At 41.3% G+C, this 22,425-nt stretch overlaps 1 protein-coding gene and 1 non-coding gene across 2 annotated transcripts in view; both read left to right on the forward strand.

The window, feature by feature from the left end:
* Positions 1-224: 224 nt before the first annotated feature.
* Positions 225-22,425, forward strand: part of LOC126412408 (coatomer subunit beta) — a 109,124-nt gene continuing 86,923 nt past the window's right edge. Inside the window, exons 1-2 of the mRNA XM_050081992.1 lie at positions 225-305; positions 15,630-15,757. Coding sequence (XP_049937949.1) covers positions 15,667-15,757 — 91 coding nt within the window. The 5' untranslated portion in view covers positions 225-305; positions 15,630-15,666. The remainder of the gene's footprint in view (positions 306-15,629; positions 15,758-22,425) is intronic.
* Positions 22,212-22,286, forward strand: Trnas-uga (transfer RNA serine (anticodon UGA)). Its single transcript has one exon. It is a non-coding gene; the product is annotated as a tRNA-Ser (tRNA).

A 22,425-nucleotide genomic window follows, 5' to 3' on the forward strand; every position in this document is an offset into this window, starting at 1 on the left:
AAATAATTGCAGAAAAATTAAATAAAACTGAAAATGGTCAATCAAAACATTATAAATAACGCGTTCATGTAGAGTAAAATGCCGGACTTTTACGAAATTTGAAACTACATGCCGTACATGAACAAAATACGAAAAAGAGCATTCTCCTCTGTTGAAAGAATGAACGGACAAGAATGGGTGCTCAAAGTAGTGGATAAAATACATGAAATGTTTACGTACTGCGAGGTGTGGAGATCTTTGGTGAAGCGTTGGAATACGTGGTGCTGGTCCTCTGAACTCTGAAGTGACAGAAGAGTGTAACTGTTGTGAGTAACACTGTTTCCGAAGCAATAAAATTTTCGTGTTGACATTTTATTGTAATTTTTTTGAAGTCACAAGTTAGTGACGTTCGTAGCCGTCATACGTTGTAGTGCATGCGTACGTGCTATGTTTACAACTTTCCAGCATCTCTTGCTACGAATCCGTCGTACGATATGACTCAAAACTGAAATATTTGAAACCATTAAATGCTGTGACTCAACACTCAGTTCCTCCCCTGGCCCAAAGCTTCCACTATTGTTGCTGCTGGTTAATTTGTACGCTTCATTTGCCACTCTGCCGGCATAAACTATTCGTGAATCCGACATTTTTGACAAGCATCGCTGTGTAACCAACAGGCCGCGAAAATTTTTCCACAGCGTTCAAACATTGACATATTTTTTAATTTTCTCCTGTTCGTTTGCTATAAAATTAAAATTACATAACCAGCGTGTATTAATAAGTGCAGATGAGCAGTACTAATTTTCTAATTTTGCCCAGTATTTTCGTGGTTGTTGCCTCTTCACTTTCACAGCCAGTTGAAATACCTATTTTAATAACTGACAGGGTAAGCTATGTTTCACATACAGTTCATTAGTAGTGAAAATTGGGTCGCCAAGACCGTCACATCCCAGAGCCATCACGATTATTGTAAAGAGATGTTCTTAATATTCTAGCGCCACCCAGGTTGACAATCGCGTGTACTAATTGCGTAACAGAATTGTGACTTTGATTAGTGGGACATGAATTAATGACTGTCAATCATACATAGCTCGAGTAGAGAGATTAGTGCAAGTTATATAGGCTAATACAACAGATTCACTGAGAAGTAAGGTTCAGATCTGTGCCCAACCACCCAAATTTTTCTGCGATTTTTCTGAATCACAGCCCACTGTTAATTTCTTTCCCCAGCTATGGAATGATACATTTAAACATGGACTTTCTTCCTTAGAGTTGTCCGCCTTCCAGTGGTACAGTACTGTCATTTGCAGTGAAAACGGGGCTGTAGAAGACAAAAAAATCATGGTGTCCTATATTGTTTATAATACATAGAAAAAGATCTTACATCAAAATTTACCGGAATGGAATACATTAAGTGCGACTGCTGACACTCTACCTTTTGCATTATTAGAAAATTGGCAAAATAACTGGCAAATGTCAACTCAGGAAATCAGATCAATGACAGTGAATAAGCATATGGCAGCATTGAACTGTGTTATTTCCACCACTGACAGTGACATTTACAATACTACTTCCTTTCATTTTATGATTTTTAAATACGGTATGAATTGCTGCATGACCCATCTTGCTTTTACTGTGTCACCACAACGTCTGTCAAATGAGAGATATAAATCACTCTCAAGTGTGCTTGTAAGATGACAGCTGTGGCTGCTATCATTTATCAACACCATAGCTATGCCATTCACCAGTCATGACTGGTTAGACTGTGTCAGTGTCACATATATTAAAATAAGTGTAGTGCAACACTTAGTGACACACAATTATGAGAATTTTTAAAAAGTACTGTTCATGTTCACTTAATTTCATACAGCACTGCACTATTTAGGCAGTCCAATTTACCTTTTCACTCTCATTCAAATTGTATAGTAGTTATTGGCTTAGACCATGCCATATCTTTCCTCAAAATTTCAGCAATTCCAAGGGTTGTATTTCTGTATTTAGATGGTTGAATATTTCAGTAGCACCGCTGGAAGACTCATGTGTCGTGGAGAGTCGACAGTTCGGTATTTCTATGTTTTCCTTATTGTGTGTGTTATAGGTGTGGATTTCACTCCTGTTGGTGAATGCTTCTTATTTTCTTTCACATGCATGAGGCAGGTGAAGACATATTGAATGAAAATTATCACCACTCTTCGTGACTATCTGTTTGCAGGGGTCCAGTTTTCTGCTTGATTTTAGGGTCCATTGCTTTTTTCTTGCTTTTTAGCGATAGTGCTTCCTTACACCATGTAGAGTGACCCCATAGTAACAGGCCGCAGGTGATATTGCTATGAAAGAGTGATTTTACCAGTAGCACAGACTGATCAATTATCACATGATTGAGACAGTTTGTCACACACATGTGCACTTGCCAAGAGAGTTTACTGTCCATCATGAACCCCAGAAGTCTGACAGCGTCTACACAGTTTAGATATCCTTCGTCAAGGAAGGAAGATTGGAGTTCAACATCCCGTTGACATCAAGGTTGTCAGAGATGGGCCACAAGCTCCGATTGTTTCAAGGAGGGGAAACGAAATTGGCTGTGCCGTTTCAAAGGAACCATCCCTGCATTTGCCTGGAATGATTTAGGGAAATCACAGATCATGTAAATTTGGATAGATTTGAACCACCGAAAGCGAGTCCAGTGTGCTAACTGTTGCCCATCTCTCTTGACCTTTGTCATTGAGGCTACATACCAATTTTTGTGTGTTTTCTTTTTAAATTTAATTTTCATTTTATTTATAACAATCATCCCATCTTAAGGCTTCTTCTTGAGCCTTACTGCCGTTGATGTCTTTAGAGTACAGATTTCTTATCTTCAGATTGCAAGAACTGACCGTGAGAGCTTAAATCACTTACCAAAATTAGAAACAGGAGGCCCCATGACTGATTGCTGTACCACTGTTACAGCCACTCACCTGTAGACCGGGAAAAATGGAGTGAAATCTAGTGTCCCTGAACGTCAAGACAGACAGTATAATATCTAAGCCTCTACCTGACATCATCTTACATAGAGCACATCCCTGCCAAAGTCTTATTAAAACAAGTCCATTTTGTTGCAAGTGGTGGGAAGTTGTCATGTCGACAATATTTCATTGTGAAATTCCTCCCGACACCAGTCTTGATTGCTAAACTTTTTTGTCATCAGAGATTATTACACTCGGTGCTTTATGCTCATTTCCAATGCTTCGGCAGTTGGTACATCCATGGCGGCTGTTTTGCATGTGAGACACCTGATGAAACTTCTGTCCATTTATTCCTGTTTGTGACCTGAGAAACCACAGTCTGATGAAATGGGGAAACTCCAGGATGAATTAGTACCAGATGTCATGTGCTTAACTGAGGCATAGCCTTTGTCATTGACTTCCCTACAACAGCTATAAAATTTCTGGCAGATCAGTAGTGACATGGTCAATGACATCTGTGGTTGATTCATTCAAGGGTATTCAAAAATCCCATGTGACCTGATTTCAAAATGATATGGAAATACTTTAGTAAGGCTGGCTGTAAGTGAGCCGGGTTGATAAGCAACCATTTCCGTGTTAGTGGGTCCTAATCCCTGTTGTACAATGCCAAACCTTCTGTTTTATCAGGGTGCAATGTTTTTAGTGTAGTGATGACAGAGAGATCACTAATCTTCATCTGATGACTTCAGCATCCATGTGTCTGATTCAAGTTTTGTATATTACTGTGACTACATACTCTGGAATCTTCAGTGCCCATATTTCCAACTGTTCTGATGGATCCTTTTGGCTTGTTAGCCAGCATAAATAACGGTGATCGATCACAATGAATGATTTGCCATATAAATGGTACCATAACTTCCTGTTTGCCCACACAACTTTTTGGCACTTTTTCACATTCCAAGAGTCGAAGAGTACTCTAGGTTTGCACTTCAACTGCCCTTTCATTCTGTCTTGACATTCATCATAGCTGGTAATTTTTGACAATATGTGAACATTTTCTGAAGGATAAAGAAAGATCTTTCTCGCTCTTCGCTCCAAGAAAATTTGCATCTTCGTGCCAGACTTCTTATAGTGGCTATGCAATCCAAATGAAATCCTTTGTGTGTGTAGTACGAGCATAGTTTAAAGAAGTCTCTCACTTCCCTGATGTGCTGAGGAGTTGTAGAATCCATTTTTACTCTCACTTTTTATAGATCAGCATAGAATACACTGTTTGTGTTAGCCCCAAGATTTGTATTTCTTTGACGATGAAAAGGCACTTTCTCAGATTCAGGTGAAGACCTACGTCATGGACAGACCTCAGTGCAGTTGTCAACTGGATTAGATGCCCTTCACATGACTTCGAGAAAACAATGGAATCCAGGTAGCAAAGACACAATGTCCATTTAAGATGTCAAAGTAGGTTGCCCCGCATACATTCGCAGGTGGCTTGAGTGTTGCACAGAGCATACATTACAGTTCTGAACTCGTAGATGTAACCAGGTGTTACGAAAGGAAATTATCTTTTCTCAGGCAGTCTTGTCAACCTCAATCTACCAGTAGCCAGCCAGCATGATTATCAATAGTGGAGAAATATTTTGCTTCCTTCAGAAGCCAAAAATATTGACAATGTGTGGCAGTGGGTATGTACACTGACATGACAAAAGTCAGGGGATGGAAATATTCACTTATGCAGCTGGTGGTAGTGTTATATAGAAGGGCATTGGATTGGTGGAACTGTCATTTGAACTCAGGTGATTCATATGAAAAGGTTTCCAAAGTGATTATGGCCACATGGTGGGAAATAACAGATTTTGAATGCGAAATTGCAGTAAGAGTGTGACACGCGACGTATTCTGTTTGGAAATCGTTAGGGAATTTTGTATTCCAAGATCCTCCGTGTCAGGATTGTGCTGAGAATATCAAATTTCAGGCATCACCGTTCACCATGGACGCGCAGTGGCCAATGGCCTTCACTTAATGAGTGAGAGCAGCAGCATTTGCATGGAGTTGTCAGTGCTGACAGACAAGCCACACTGTGCAAAATAACCACACAAAAATCAGTGTGAGACATACAACAAACATACCCATTAATGGGCCACAGCAGCAGATGACCAATGCAAGTGCCTCTCATGGGCACGTGACAGTATCGGTTGGACCGTAGGTGACTGGAAAGTCATGGCTTGGTTAGATGAGTCCCAAGTTCAGATGGTAAGAGTTGGTCGTGGGGTTCAAGTGTGATGCAGACACATGAAGTCGTGGACAGAAAGCACTATGCAAGCTGGTGGTGACTCTATATTGGTGTGGGCTGTGTTTACTTGGAATGGTCAGGTCCTCTGGTCCAACTGAACTGACCATTGACTGTAAATGATTATATTTGGCTACTTGGAGACCATTTGCAGTCATTCAAGGACTTCATGTTCCCAAAAGATAGAATTTTTATGGATGACAATGCACCATGTCACCAGGCCACAGTTGTTAACAATTCGTTTTGAGAACATTCTATACAATTAGAGTGAATGATTTGGCCACCCAGATCATCCAACATGAATGCTCTCGAACATTTATGGGGCACAATTGAGAAGGCAATTCGTGCACAAAATCCTGCACTGGAAACACTTTCGCAATTATGGGCAGCTATAGAGGCAGTATGACTCAATATTTCTGCAGGGAACTTCCATCGACTTCTTGTTGCATTACGCCAAGCAAAAGGAGGTCCGACACAATATTAAAATGTATCCCATGACTTGTTGCCTCATTGTATCCTTTTTGGTAACTTTATTTAGCCACTGTTAGTTGACACACACCCCCACCCCATGAACCATGGACCTTGCCGTTGGTGGGGAGGCTTGCGTGCCTCAGCGATACAGATAGCCGTACCGTAGGTGCAACCACAACGGAGGGGTATCTGTTGAGAGGCCAGACAAACGTGTGGTTCCTGAAGAGGGGCAGCAGCCTTTTCAGTAGTTGCAAGGGCAACAGTCTGGATGATTGACTGATCTGGCCTTGTAACAATAACCAAAACGGCCTTGCTGTGCTGGTACTGCAAACGGCTGAAAGCAAAGGGAAACTACAGGCGTAATTTTTCCCGAGGGCATGAAGCTTTACTGTATGATTAAATGATGATGGCGTCCTCTTGGATAAAATATTCCGGAGGTAAAATAGTCCCCCATTCGGATCTCCGGGCGGGGACTACTCAAGATGATGTCATTATCAAGAGAAAGAAAACTGGCGTTTTACGGATCGGAGCGTGGAATGTCAGATCCCTTAATCGGGCAGGTAGGTTAGAAAATTTAAAAAGGTAAATGGATAGGTTAAAGTTAGATATAGTGGGAATTAGTGAAGTTCGGTGGCAGGAGGAACAGGACTTTTGGTCAGGTGATTACAGGGTTATAAATACAAAATCAAATAGGGGTAATGCAGGAGTAGGTTTAATAATGAATAGGAAAATAGGAATGCGGGTAAGCTACTACAAACAGCATAGTGAACGCATTATTGTGGCCGAGATAGATACGAAGCCCACACCTACTACAGTAGTACAAGTTTATATGCCAACTAGCTCTGCAGATGACAAAGAAATTGAAGAAATGTGTAATGAAATAAAAGAAATTATTCAGATAGTGAAGGGATACGAAAATTTAATAGTCATGGGTGACTAGAATTCGAGTGTAGGAAAAGGGAGAGAAGGAAACGTAGTAGGTGAATATGGGTTGGGGGTAAGAAATGAAAGAGGAAGCCGCCTGGTAGAATTTTGCACAGAGCACAACATAATCATAGCTAACACTTGGTTTAAGAATCATGAAAGAAGGTTGTATACAAGGAAGAACACTGGAGATACTAATAGGTATCAGGTAGATTATATAATGGTAAGACAGAGATTTAGGAACCAGGTTTTAAATTGTAAGACATTTCCAGGGGCAGATGTGGACTCTGGCCACAATATATTGGTTATGAACTGTAGATTAAAACTGAAGAAACTGCAAAAAGGTGGGAATTTAAGGAGATGGGACCTGGATAAACTGACTAAACCAGAGGTTGTACAGAGTTTCAGGGAGAGCATAAGGGAACAATTGACAGGAATGGGGGAAAGAAATACAGTAGAAGAAGAATGGGTAGCTTTGAGGGATGAAGTAGTGAAGGCAGCAGAGGATCAAGTAGGTAAAAAGACGAGGGCTAGTAGAAATCCTTGGGTAACAGAAGAAATATTGAATTTAATTGATGAAAGGAGAAAATATAAAAATGCAGTAAATGAAGCAGGCAAAAAGGAATACAAAAGTCTCAAACATGAGATCGACAGGAAGTGCAAAACTGCTAAGCAGGGATGGCTAGAGGACAAATGTAAGGATGTAGAGGCTTATCTCACTAGGGGTAAGATAGATACTGCCTACAGGAATATTAGAGAGACCTTTGGAGATAAGAGAACGACTTGTATGAATATCAAGAGCTCAGATGGAAACCCAGTTCTAAGCAAAGAAGGGAAGGCAGAAAGGTGGAAGGAGTATATAGAGGGTCTATACAAGGGCGATGTACTTGAGGACAATATTATGGAAATGGAAGAGGATGTAGATGAAGATGAAATGGGAGATACGATACTGCGTGAAGAGTTTGACAGAGCACTGAAAGACCTGAGTCGAAACAAGGCCCCCGGAGTAGACAACATTCCATTGGAACTGCTGACGGCCTTGGGAGAGCCAGTCCTGACAAAACTCTACCATCTGATGAGCAAGATGTATGAAACAGGCGAAATACCCTCAGACTTCAAGAAGAATATAATAATTCCAATCCCAAAGAAAGCAGGTGTTGACAGATGTGAAAATTACCGAACTAGCAGTTTAATAAGTCACAGCTGCAAAATACTAACACGAATTCTTTACAGATGAATGGAAAAACTAGTAGAAGCCAACCTCGGGGAAGATCAGTTTGGATTCCGTAGAAACACTGGAACACATGAGGCAATACTGACCTTACGACTTATATTAGAAGAAAGATTAAGGAAAGGCAAACCTAGGTTTCTAGCATTTGTAGACTTAGAGAAATCGTTTGACAATGTTGACTGGAATACTCTCTTTCAAATTCTAAAGGGGGCAGGGGTAAAATACACGGAGTGAAAGGCTATTTACAATTTGTACAGAAACCAGATGGCAGTTATAAGAGTCGAGGGACATGAAAGGGAAGCAGTGGTTGGGAAGGGAGTAAGACAGGGTTGTAGCCTCTCCCCGATGTTGTTCAATCTGTATATTGAGCAAGCAGTAAAGGAAACAAAAGAAAAATTTGGAGTAGGTATTAAAATCCATGGAGAAGCAATAAAAACTTTGAGGTTCGCCGATGGCATTGTAATTCTGTCAGAGACAGCAAAGGACTTCGAAGAGCAGTTGAATGGAATGGACAGTGTCTTGAAAGGAGGATATAAGATGAACATCAACAAAAGCAAAACGAGGATAATGGAATGTAGTCGAATTAAGTCAGGCGATGCTGAGGGAATTAGATTAGGAAATGAGACACTTAAAGTAGTAAAGGAGTTTTGCTATTTGGGGAGCAAAATAACTGATGATGGTCGAAGTAGAGAGGATATAAAATGTAGACTGACGATGGGAAGGAAAGCGTTTCTGAAGAAGAGAAATTTGTTAACATCGAGTATAGATTTAAGTGTCAGGAAGTCATTTCTGAAAGTATTTGTATGGAGTGTAGCCATGTATGGAAGTGAAACATGGACGATAAATAGTTTGGACAAGAAGAGAATAGAAGCTTTCGAAATGTGGTGCTACAGAAGAATGCTGAAGATTAGATGGGTAGATCACATAACTAATGAGCAAGTATTGAATAGGATTGGGGAGAAGAGAAGTTTGTGGCACAACTTGACCAGAAGAAGGGATCGGTTGGTAGGACATGTTCTGAGGCATCAAGGAACCACCAATTTAGTATTGGAGGGCAGCGTGGAGTGTAAAAATCGTAGAGGGAGACCAAGAGATGAATACACTAAGCAGATTCAGAAGGATGTAGGTTGCAGTAGGTACTGGTAGATGAAGCGGCTTGCACAGGATAGATTAGCATGGAGAGCTGCATCAAACCAGTCTCAGGACTGAAGACCACAACAACAACACAGTTGATACACAGATGCCATGTGGCTATTCTCTATTTTGCGAGGATGTCAGAGGAAGGTCCCATTATCCATAGGTTATGGCTATTGACTGCCATTTGAGGCTGACTGCTGAACGATTCTACTGCCACCAACATACCTTTCATGTAAGGACCATGAAGATAAGATTTGAGAGTAGGGCTTATACTGAAGCATATAGATAGTCATTTTCCCTTTGCTCTAATTGCAAGTGGAACAGAAAAGGAAATAACTGGTAGTGGTAGGGGGTACTCTCTTCCTCACGCCATATGGTGACTGCGGAGTATGTATGTAGATGTAAATGTTAACTGGAAAGCGCTACATGAGAACTGATTGGTGGTGGGATGAGCACCTCTGTTGGTATGGTGATTTGCAGAGGATCATTTGGTCTGTTGTGTCTTCTCTCCAGAGTTGAATGCAGCCAAAAAGTAACACTAAATATCCGTTATTCACCAAAGTTTTTCTGCAGTTAATCTAGGACCAATTGGTGTTAGATAGTAGGTTCTTCTTGTGGGTAGTTGCAGCAAGGTTCTCCATCAACAGCACTTAAGCTGGCAAAGAAAGACAAATACTATTGGGGAAAATAGTGCCCCAGTATTGAGTAGTGCCTGATCTGGTTGGTCATTGACTGACGCGTATGTGATTTCCCATGGGCACTGTCAAATATGGAGGATTTTCGTTTCTGGCACCCTCCTTAGACAGTCGTTTGTTTGATCTTCCTGATTTTTGAGGTGGAACAAGTAGCTGAAAGCTCTGGCCACTGACAGATAAAGAGAATAACTGCCATGCATCGGTGAACGACCTGACCATGGTACAGCGATGAGTTTCACCCAACAGACTAGTAGTCATCTGCAGCTGTGTGGCTATCAGAGAACTGCTATGTTTGTAGATGTATTACTGTGTAGTAGTTGCTCACACCTTTAATTTACAGTTGCATACTACATGCCTTAGGAAACTGCAATGGAAATCTACTGATGTGTTGTCCTTCATTCTCCAAATGTCCGTCTTTCTGTGCAATGATTGGATTGGTGAGGTAACCTGTTGAATCTGTGTCATTGAGAATCTTGAATGGTGTTTGATGGTTCCAGTGCGAGTCAAGTTAGACATTAATAGATATCGTGAACCATCATACACTGAAGCACCAAAGAAACTGATACAGGCATGCATATTCAAATACAGAAATATGTCTGTATATGTGTGGATGGATATATGTGTGTGTGTGTGTGTGTGTGTGTGTGTGTGTGTGTGTGTGTGGGCGCGCGCGCGCGCGAGTGTATACCCGTCCTTTTTTCCTCCTAAGGTAAGTCTTTCCGCTCCCGGGATTGGAATGACTCCTTACCCTCTCCCTTAAAACCCATTTCCTTTCGTCTTTCCCTCTCCTTCCCTCTTTCCTGATGAGGCAACAGTTTGTTGCGAAAGCTTGAATTTTGTGTGTATGTATGTGTCTGCTTGTGTTTCTATCGACCTGCCAGCGCTTTCGTATGGTAAGTCACATCATCTTTGTTTTTAAATATATTTTTCCCGCGTGGAATGTTTCCCTCTATTATATAGAAATATGTAAAGAGGTAGAAGACGGTGCTGCAGTCGGCAACACCTACATAAGAGAGCAAGTGTCTGGCACATTTGTCAGATCAATTGCTGCTGCTACAATGGCAGGTTATCAAGATTTAAGTGAGTTTGAACATGGTATTATAGTCAGTGCACAAGCGATGGGACACAGCATCTTCAAGGGATTGTCCCATACAACCATTTCACAAGTGTACCGTGAATATCAGGAATCCGATAAAACATCAAATCTCCGACCTTGCTGCGGCCGGAAAAAGATCCTCGAAGAACAGGACCAATGACAACTGAAGAGGATCGTTCAGTGTGACAGAAGTGCAACCCTTCTGCTAATTGCTGCAGATTTCAATGCTGAGTCATCAACAAGTCTGAGCATGCAAACCATTCAACGAAACATCATCTATAGGGGCTTTTGGAGCGAAGGTCCACTTGTGTACCCTTGATGTCTCACGACACAAAACTTTAGCCTAGCCTGGGCACGTCAAGGCAGACATTGGACTGTTGATGACTGGAAATGTGTTGCCTGATCTGTCGAGTCTAGTTTCATATTGTACCAAGCGGATGTACTTGTACAGATATGAAGACAATCTCATAAATCCATGTGTCCTGCATGTCAGCAGGGGACTGTGCAAGCTGGTGAAGGCTCTGTAATGGTGTGGGGCATGTGCAACTGGAGTGATAATGGGACCCCTGATATGTCTAGATACGACTCGAGCAGGTGACACGTTCGTAAGCATCCTGTCTGATGATCTGCATCCATTCATGTCCATTGTGCATTCCAAGGAGCTTGGGCAATTCCAGCAGGACAATGTGAAACCTCACATGTCCAGAATTGCTGCATTGTGGCTCCAGAAACACACTTCTGAATTTAAACACTTCTGCTAGCCACCAAACTCCTGAGACATGAACGTTGTTGAGCATATCAGGGATGCCTTGCAACATGCTGTTCAGAAGAGATCTCCACCCCCTCATACTCCAACAGATTTATGGACAGGATTCACGGTGTCAATTCTCTCCAGCACTACTTCAGACATTAGCAGAGTCCATGCCACATCGTATTGCAGCACTTCTGAATGGTCGTGGGGATTCTACGCAATATTAGGCAGGTGTACCAGTTTCTTTGGCTCTTAAGTGTATATCTTTTCTTGGCCGTATTAGTAATGCAAGATCCCACTGTTCTTCCATAACTGCAATTAATATGACATCTGGATGTGTGTTGGCCTCCCTTTGGAGTTTTTTTCTAGTGTATTGCCTCCGTGTGTGAGCACCACTTGGTGAAATACTCTGTTGTGATGATGACCTACAAAAGAAATGTGGTAGACATTCTCTGCCATGCCGTCATTAGATGTGGAATTGTCATCTTCTTCATATATAGGTTCGCTGTGTGAAACAGTGCCAAAATAATATATATACAACTATTTCATCTCCACCTGACTTCAGTTATATGGACCTACGAAATGTTTTCTTAATTTCTGCCAGAAATTTGTCCCAGTTATTGAGCTGCCGAGTTCTTTCTGGAACTTACATATTTATGGAATGATGTGATATGCTCTATTTACACACACACACACACACACACACACACACACACAGGTGGACAGACAGTCTCTGCCAGAAACATGTATACACTCTTTGTCAGGCTCTGTTGAGATATAGATATTGTCGTTTGATCTGAGTTAAGAGTGTGTTGTAGTATGGTCTTTGGCTCAGCAGATATTAGTACTTTCATCTTAGTATTGAGAAAACAAGTGGCTGGACCACGCTTGATATTCGAGCAATGAAAATGTATTGTGAAATGATTTTTCAAGTTTGATAATGCCATTGAAGTGCAACAGCAGTGGAGGTGGGAGTTTGAAACGGAACTGCCAACCTGCCTAACAATTAAATGCATCATTGACAAGTTTGAATTGCATGGAACGATTTGTGATATTCACAAAAGAAGATCAGGAAAAGACAGTGTACAGCTGCAAGTTCTGATTCATCAGCTCTCATGTTGGAAAAGTTTATTAATTCTCCACAGAAGTCTGCTACACAATATGGACTTGAAGTGGGAGTTAGCAGTACAAGTGTACGAAGAATTGTGAAAGCTGCAAAGTGGAAAGTTTACATTCCACGATTACTGCATGCAATTAATGATGATGATCCAGATAGCCGAATGAAATTTTGTGAATGGTATCAGCAAATAGTAACTGATGATGAATAATTTGTGACAAAGGTAGTGTGGAGTGATGAGGCTCAATTTAAGCTTAATGGAACTGTGTATCGGCATAACACTGTGTACTGAGCACAGGAAAATCCGCATGTTTATGTGGATAAAGTGGTCAATCTACCAGGCATTCATGTGTGGTGTGGACTATCATCTAAGGACCGTTTTTCTTTGATGCTACTGTCACTGAAGAAGTGTACCTGGAAATGTTATGCACATCAATTTTGCCAGTTATACATGTGCTTTATAGAGCTGATGTAGACATCTTCTGCCAACAGGACGGGGTGCCACCACACTACCACCTAACCGTATGAGCTTTCCTGGTTGACAATTTTCCAGGGCATTGGATTGGGCGAAGGGGGCCCATTGAGTTCCATCCACGGTCGCCAGGTCTAACACCTATGGACTTTTGCTTGTGGGAAACTGTGAAAGATAATGTCTATCAATGTAAGCCACGTATGCTGGAGGAACTTTGCCAGGAGATTACAGCAACATGTGCAGTGATCTCCACTGTAACATTGACTGACGTAGTTGCAGCGACTGCTTGTCATTCTGTTACGTGTATAACCACCAAATGTGAACATTTTGAACATTTAAAGTAACCATGTGCTAAACTGAAGGTTGTACAACATGTGTGATCAATTATTAAATGTAAAATAAACACATAACTAATACTATGGTTGTTGGTTCACACATGCAAAGGTCCCTCACTCCATCACTGCCCCAACGCGGTACGCACACGTGTTGACAGGTCTTGCTGTTTGTCTCCACCTCACATCAGAAGCATTCACACGTAATCTTTGCTTCGGAGCACACAAACGTCACCTGCAATTTAGTCGTACGGCAAGCATGGCAGCACAGTATTCGTTTGAAGAACAACGAGATACGGTTATAGACTAGCAGATGGTAATGCACATGAAGCTTGATGTTTGTATGAGGAACGGTACCCAGCAAGACACCAGCCACACCTGCAAACGTTTACAGCAATTCATCGGTGACTTGGCAAAACAGACTCATTAGCAGGATATCACAGTGATGCTGGAAGAACTTGAACACGACAGGATGCTGTATTTCAAGAGACTGTTCCCAAGCCCTTCGAGGAAGCACCTACGGCAAGTACTCGAGCGGTTGGAAATGACATGAGGGTCACTCATCTGTTAGTCTGGGAGGTTTTGAGGGACAATGGCCAGCATCCATTTAGTTTCCACCCTGTCCAAGATCTAAATCCTGTGGTGGACTATGAACACAGGCTAGGGTTCTGAGGGTGGTTTTTGCAATGTGCTGCTTGAGATCCCGACTTCCCCGCCATTGTGTTGTTTCCCAACGAGTGCACCTTCCATCAGGATGGCCTTTACAACACTTGAAACGTTCATTACTGACCAAAGAGAAATCCCCATGTCACGTACGTATACAGACACCAGGAATGATTTTTACTCAATATGTGGGTAGGCATTGTGGGTGACCATCTAATTGGGCCAGTCCATCTACCTCCTCGACTTAACGGGGCAAATTACCTTCAATTTTTGAAAAACCTCTACCCGGCCTGCTGGAAGATGTTCCCCTGGACAGACGACTAAACATGTGGTTGCAACTTGGCGGGGCACCCACACATAACGGTCATATTGTACGCACATATTTAAATGAACTTTCGACAGCCGGCTAATTGGCAGGGGTGCTCATAGGACATGGCCCCCATGATCACCAGACCTCACACCTCCGGACTTTTTCCTGTGGGGATTCTTCAAGGTTCTAGTTCACCCACCCAGACGCAAACAACCTAGAAACGAAGAGTAATTAATGGATCGCATTCAACATGCTGCCAATCACATCAGGCCAATGCCAGGAATATTTGAATGAGTTTGGCAAAACACCATTTGACGTTACCAAGACTGTGTCACATCAGAGGGTTGCTAGTTCGAGCACCTGATTTAAGTAAACAATGGCCTAGCTACGAAAAAGACCCTTCTCAGGGCTGACACAATTTGTAAAGGACTTTCTGTACGCAAACTAACGGCTGTTGATGGGTTTGTTCCCAGTACTTATCATGAAACTACAGTGGATGTGTTGGGACTGCAGTGGATTCGCCCCCAGAGTGGAAGGCTGTACTTCAAAATGTGCTCATACATGTGTTTTCAGTGAGATGTGTTAGTTCTTGTTAGTGATCCTGTCCTAGTGACTAAAATCTGATTGTTGTTTCTGTGTTATATGGTTTGATGGCAATGCTGTGTAGCCCAGTAGTGGTTTGAGGAGAATATGGAAAAGCTCAATAACTGGGACAAATTTCTGGCAGTAATTAAGAAAACATTTCGTAGCTCCAAATAGCTGAAGAGTCAGGTGGAGATGAGATAGTTGTATATACAATATTTTGGCACTGTGTCACGCAGCAAACCTAAATATGAAGAAGACGACAATTCCACATTGAATGACGGCATGGCAGAGAATGTCTACCAAATATTTCTTGTTGCCACCAAGCAACTATAACTGCTATACCATGTTAGGCGATGTAGCAGCAGCCAAGGATGTGCGTTTTTTAGCCATGTCAACAACTTCATTCATTTCACCAGTTTATACAGTCATAGTGGAAATAATTGTTATCAAAAAAGACATACTATTCTTACAATACAATTAACATACAGAGAATATTATTTGACCTAGCCACAGAATGTAAGCTACATTCTCCATATTACCTTTCAAAGTGTTTATGTATGCCAAAATTTGTTTTGCTCTGTAGTTTAGTTATGTGTTCAGCATTTTATGGTCTGATAATTATTTTCTTTTACAGATTGATATAACTGAAGAAACAGAACCAGTTTATAAAAATGGTGACAGTTGAGCAACCATGTTATACTATTATTAATCTTCCATCAGACTCTGATCCTCCTAATGAAATGCAGTTGAAAATAGATCTTGGTATGTTGCCTTTAAACACTAATTTGCTTTTATTATTTAGAATTTTTGGGTAACAGTCCACATAACTGACTTCTAAACTTTAACTCATAAAGCAGTTCATACGGTTTAAATTCCTGTTTCATAATTTGCAAGAACTGTTACATTGAAACCTTAATTTCTCATTTTCTACAGTTTCAGGTTTTTCAAAATCTTTTGTGAAGTGATTGCCACAGTATAGTTTATGGTGAACAGTGATAACACTAAATATCACTTAAGTGCTGAGTCTTTGACATTATATTTTACTTTTTGCCTGTTGTATTATTTATTTGCACTTGTGGATAATTTTATTGTCAGAAATAGTCATTATTTCAATGACTGTTCAGTGAATCACTATAGCCTCTCTCTCTCTCTCTCTCTCTCTCTCTCTCTCTCTCTCTCTCTCTCTCTGTGTGTGTGTGTGTGTGTGTGTGTGTGTGTGTGTGTGTGTGTGTGTGTGTGTGCCACAATCACAACACTGATGTAAAGAAAGAGACACTGTTTCAAACATGCAGAAAAGGAAGCAGCGTTCTGTAGTACGAGGGCAATTCAATAAGTAATGCAACACATTTTTTTTCTCGGCCAATTTTGGTTGGAAAAAACCGGAAATTTCTTGTGGAATATTTTCAAACATTCCCGCTTCGTCTCGTATAGTTTCATTGACTTCCGACAGGTGGCAGCGCTGTACGGAGCTGTTAAAATGGCGTCTGTAACGGACGTGCGTTGCGAACAATGGGCAGTGATCGAGTTTCTTTTGGCGAAAACCAGGGCATCTCAGATATTCACAGGCGCTTGCAGAATGTCTACGGTGATCTGGCAGTGGACAAAAGCACGGTGAGTCGTTGGGCAAAGCGTGTGTCATCATCGCCGCAAGGTCAAGCAAGACTGTCTGATCTCCCGCGTGCGGGCCGGCCGTGCACAGCTGTGGCTCCTGCAATGGCGGAGCGTGCGAACACACTCGTTCGAGATGATCGACGGATCACCATCAAACAACTCAGTGCTCAACTTGACATCTCTGTTGGTAGTGCTGTCACAATTGTTCACCAGTTGGGATATTCAAAGGTTTGTTCCCGCTGGGTCCCTCATTGTCTAGCCGAACACCATAAAGAGCAAAGGAGAACCATCCGTGGGGAATTGCTTGCTCGTCATGTGGCTGAGGGTGACAATTTCTTGTCAAAGATTGTTACATGGGTTCATCACTTCGAACCTGAAACAAAACGGAAATCAATGGAGTGGCGCCACACCCACACCCACTCCCCTACCAAGAAGAAGTTTAAAGCCATACCCTCAGCCGGTAAAGTCATGGTTACAGTCTTCTGGGACGCTGAAGGGGTTATTCTGTTCAATGTCCTTCCCCATGGTCAAACGATCAACTCTGAAGTGTATTGTGCTACTCTTCAGAAATTGAAGGAACGACTTCAGCGTGTTCGTAGGCACAAAAATCTGAACGAACTTCTCCTTCTTCATGACAACGCAAGACCTCACACAAGTCTTTGCACCCGAGAGGAGCTCACAAAACTTCAGTGGACTGTTCTTCCTCATGCACCCTACAGCCCCGATCTCGCACCGTCAGATTTCCACATGTTTGGCCTAATGAAGGACGCAATCCGTGGGAGGCACTACGCGAATGATGAAGAAGTTATTGATGCAGTACGACGTTGGCTCCGACATCGACCAGTGGAATGGTACCATGCAGGCATACAGGCCCTCATTTCAAGGTGGCGTAAGGCCGTAGCGTTGAATGGAGATTACGTTGAAAAATAGTGTTGTGTAGCTAAGAGATTGGGGAATAACCTGGTGTATTTCAATGCTGAATAAAACAACCCCTGTTTCAGAAAAAAAAATGTGTTGCATTACTTATTGAACTGCCCTCGTAGTTTCTGACCAATGAACATGACATACTGAAAACCATTGCTCAGTTGGAATTATGCTGCAGTGCATATTTGGTCCACAATTACTTTTTGCAGAGCAGGAAGTTGAATAACAGTATGCTTTCAAACCACTCCTGTTTGCCCAAAATGTTGTGATGCCAGGAAAGATTAAGGTGACAGATTTGGGGTGAGAAATAGTGCGTTGCTGGTGCATAGAGAGAGTGGATGGTTTTGAATTTATTTATTATTTATTTATTTATTTATTTGTTGTCCATACAGCATTGTTTCCAGACATTGGCATAGCTTTTAATTTACATATGTATTGTGATACAAGGTTGTACTAATTTTAATTCTCTTACCAGTAAAATACATTCATAAAATATAATCAGAAATTATGAGTTTACTGTCACAAAAACAAGCTTATGATTTTATACACTAACAGTTTTACAAGAAGGCTTTACAATTCAAACTCTTCTGTTGAATAACAGTATTTCTCTGTTATGAAGTACTTCTATTTAAATTGGCTATCTTAAAATCAGGTGGCCATATGTTGCAAAAAATTGTCCTTGTTTTACATGAACGGCAGTCTGAAGCCTGTTAATTACTTGCAATTCTGTGAAAGTTTTCCCTTCCTTGCGTTTTATAATTATGAACATTACTGCTTGCAGGAGGTACATAGAGTAGATACGCATGTAGAGCAGATAGGCAATATGTTATATTTTCTGAAAATTTCTGTACAAGGATCGCTCTTGTTCACTTCAGCTTCCACTCTTACTACATTTTTATTTACTTAATTTACTTTCACTTTTTCCACCCTTCAGCAATTGTCCTGTATTCCCGTTTGAGAACTTTCACAATAATTGTAGTATCCCTCTTTCAGGTCTCTCTTCTTTGTTGTCGTAATTACTCCCACTCTCTATGTTAATCGCAGCCATCCATGCTTCCTCTTTCCTGGCGGCAACCATACCAGGATTGCTTTCAGCCTTCATCCTTGCCCATTCTCTGTACATGGCCATTTCACTGAAGAGCTCTGTTCTCGGTTCTTTGCACAACTGGTTAGTTCCTTATCCATTCTCTCTAAAATTTCCTCATTTCTTTTCCATTCTCTTTTGGATATCCTGGCTGCCCTGCTTATTCCATCCATCTCTACTGCCTGCACTGTGCTTCTCTGCCGCGGTCCATCTTTCTGCACCATATGTTAGTATACTTCCTATTACTGTTTGCAAAATCCTTTTCTTTGTTTCTTTTGATATTTTCCAGCTACACAGAGCTCCATTGAGCATTTTAATTGCTCCTCTTGCCCACGAGATCCTGCGTTCCACATCTGTTTCACAGCTTCCTGAGGAATGGCTAGTAGATCCTAAGATACTAAGTATTTAAACTGCTTTATAGCTTTCATAATTCCCTTCTATTCCTCCCGCTACCAGATTTTCTGTTTTTCTCATATTTATTCTAAACCCACCTTGTTCAGATGCTTCCATTAACTTCATCATCTTAAATTTGACATCCTCTCCGCTTCGTGGTGCCAGTATTTTATCGTTGACAAATAATAGTGAGTAGATAGTACCATGCTGGAAAGAAATTCCCAAACCTCTGCATTACTGATGCTACCATTCAAATATATACTGCATATATATTTTAAACAGGGTCAGCAACCTACTGCAGCCCTGTCTAAGCCCTTTTGATGTTTGAAATATCTCACTCAACTTTCTCCCTTCTTTAACTGTTGCCCACAGTTGGTGGTATATTCTTTGAAATACGGGTATTTGTTGTGCTTCTATATACTCCATCCCTTCCCACTGAGTGTTGCTGAGCACAGAGTCATACGCTTTTTCTAAATCTACAAATATTTGGTGTGCCTCCTGATCCTTAGAATATGCCTTCTTGCTTATCTGTCAAAGGCTAAAAATATGGTCCATGCAAGATTTTCCACTGTAAAACCTGCCTGTTCATCTCGCGTCTTTCTGCCAATCTCATTCTCCAACCTGCTTTTCAGTATAGCACTAAAAAGTCTCTGATAGATTCCATAACACTAATTCCCCTGTAATTATTTGGATGCCGCTTGTTTCATTTTTTCATAGGTAACAGGTATGTATGATACACACCAGTCTCTTGGTATTTCCTCTCCCTCTTCAATCTGATTGAAGAGTTTACGTGTAAGTCTTACCATTTGAGGGAGCCCATTTTTCCACAGTTGAGTACAGCTCCTCCTGGTACACTTACCTTTTTAAGCACATCTTTTACTACTTCCTCTAGTATAGGTTATGTATTACCTAATGTACTACTTTTATTCTAGACTTCTGTCATGTGGTCTCTTCTTTTTTCTACCAGAAGTTCTTCAAACTGCTTTTTCCACTGACCAGTGGATATAAGTTGTATTGTGGGTGCAGGATTGCTAACCATTTTCATCTTCGTTATCCTCCATGCTTCTGCCGATCTCCTACATCCAAGCAAATGCTCTATATCCCCACATGCTCTTGCCCATTCATCTTCCTTACACTTTCTTCTGAAGTCAGAGTGTATACGACCCGGGACAACCGGGAGATCTGGGAAAAAACCCGGTAATTTTTTCATCAGGGAGAAAAGCGGGAAAAACCCAGGAATATTTTAGAATTCCGGGAATTTTTCATTGTTTTCAGTTAAATTTTTGTAGTTTTGACTGGTAAGAACCGATACTCGAACAAAGAATATTACTGTATCTCGCTACTGCCGAATAATACATCAGTAATAAAACATGAACGAGTGAAAAACTGAAAATAAAACTTGTTGTTGTTGTTGTTGTTGTTGTTGTTGTTGTCGTTGTTGTCGTTGCCTTCAGTCCTGAGAGTGGTTTGATGCAGCTCTCCATGCTACTCTATCCTGTGCAAGCTTCTTCATCTCCCATTACCTACTGCAAACTACATCCTTCTGAATCTGCTTGGTGTATTCATCTCTTGGTCTCCCTCTACAATTTTTACCCTCCACGCTGCCCTCCAATACAAAATTGGTGATCCCTTGATGCCTCAAAACATGTCCTACCAACCGATCCCTTCTTCTAGTCAAGTTGTGCCACAAACTTCTCTTCTCCACAATCCTATTCAACACCTCCTCATTAGTTGTGTGATCTACCCATCCAATCTTCAGCATTTTTCTGTAGCACCACATTTCGAAAGCTTCTATTCTCTTCTTGTCTAAACTATTTATCGTCCATGTTTCCCTTCCATACATGGCTACACTCCATACAAATACTTCAGAAACGACTTCATGACACTTAAATCTATACTCGATTTTAACAAATTTCTCTTCTTCAGAAACGCTTTCCTTCCCATCGCCAGTCTACATTTTATATCCTCTCTACTTCGACCATCATCAGTTACTTTGCTCCCCAAATAGCAAAACTCCTTTACTACTTTAAGTGTCTCATTTCCTAATCTAATACCCTCAGCATCACCTGACTACATTCCATTATCCTCGTTTTGCTTTTGTTGATGTTCATCTTATACCCTCCTTTCAAGACACTATCCATTCCGTTCAACTGCTCTTCGAAGTCCTTTGCTGTCTCTGACAGAATTACAATGTCATCGGCGAACCTCAAAGTTTTTTTTGCTTCTCCATGGATTTTAATACCTACTCCGAATTTTTCTTTTGTTTCCTTTACTGCTTGCTCAATATACAAATTGAATAACATTGAGGAGAGGCTACAACCCTGTCTCACTCCCTTCCCAACCACTGCTTCCCTTTCATGCCCCTCAACTCTTATAACTGCCATTTGGTTTCTATACAAATTGTAAATAGCCTTTTGCTCCCTATATTTTAGCCCTGCCACCTTCAGAATTTGAAAGAGAGTATTCCAGTCAACATTGTCAAGAGCTTTCTCTAAGTCTACAAATGCTAGAAACGTAGGTTTGCCTTTCCTTAATCTAGCTTCTAAGATAAGTCGTAAGGTCAGTATTGCCTCACGTGTTCCAATATTTCTACGGAATCCAAATTGATAATTTTCACATCTGTCATCACCTGGTTTCTTTGGGATTGGAATTATTATATTCTTCTTGAAGTCTGAGGGTATTTCACCTGTCTCATACATCTTGCTCACCAGATGGTAGAGTTTTGTCAGGACTGGCTCTCCCAAGGCCGTCAGTAGTTCTAATGGAATGTTGTCCACTCCCGGGGCCTTGTTTCGACTCAGGTCTTTCAGTGCTCTGTCAAACTCTTCACGCAGTATCGTATCTCCCATTTCATCTTCATCTACATCCTCTTCCATTTCCATAATATTGTCCTCAAGTACATCGCCCTTTTATAGACCCTCTATATACTCCTTCCACCTTTCTGCTTTCCCTTCTTTGCTTAGAACTGGGTTTCCATCTGAGCTCTTAATATTCATACAAGTGGTTCTCTTTTTTCCAAAGGTCTCTTTAATTTTCCTGTACGCAGTATCTATCTTACCCCTAGTGAGATAAGCCTCTACATCCTTACATTTATCCTCTAGCCATCCCTGCTTAGCCATTTTGCACTTCCAAACTTTACAGAAGCTCTCCTGCAGGAGACGAGGTACTGGCAGAAATAAAGCTGTGAGGACGGGGCGTGAGTCGTGCTTGGGTAGCTCAGTTGGTAGAGCACTTGCCCGTGAAAGGCAAAGGTCCCGAGTTCGAGTCTCGGTCCGGCACAGAGTTTTAATCTGCGAGGAAGTTTCAAAAAAAGTTGTAGTTGTTACAAACTTATATGCCACCTAGTCTCTTGACACCAGTTTGTAAAAATGACCCATGTTTCAAAAATCATCTGAACTGTACTTTTGGTCAAAAAGTT

The sequence above is a fragment of the Schistocerca serialis genome, chromosome 7 (genome assembly GCF_023864345.2).
Source record: "Schistocerca serialis cubense isolate TAMUIC-IGC-003099 chromosome 7, iqSchSeri2.2, whole genome shotgun sequence".
Taxonomy (NCBI): Eukaryota; Metazoa; Arthropoda; class Insecta; order Orthoptera; family Acrididae; genus Schistocerca; species Schistocerca serialis.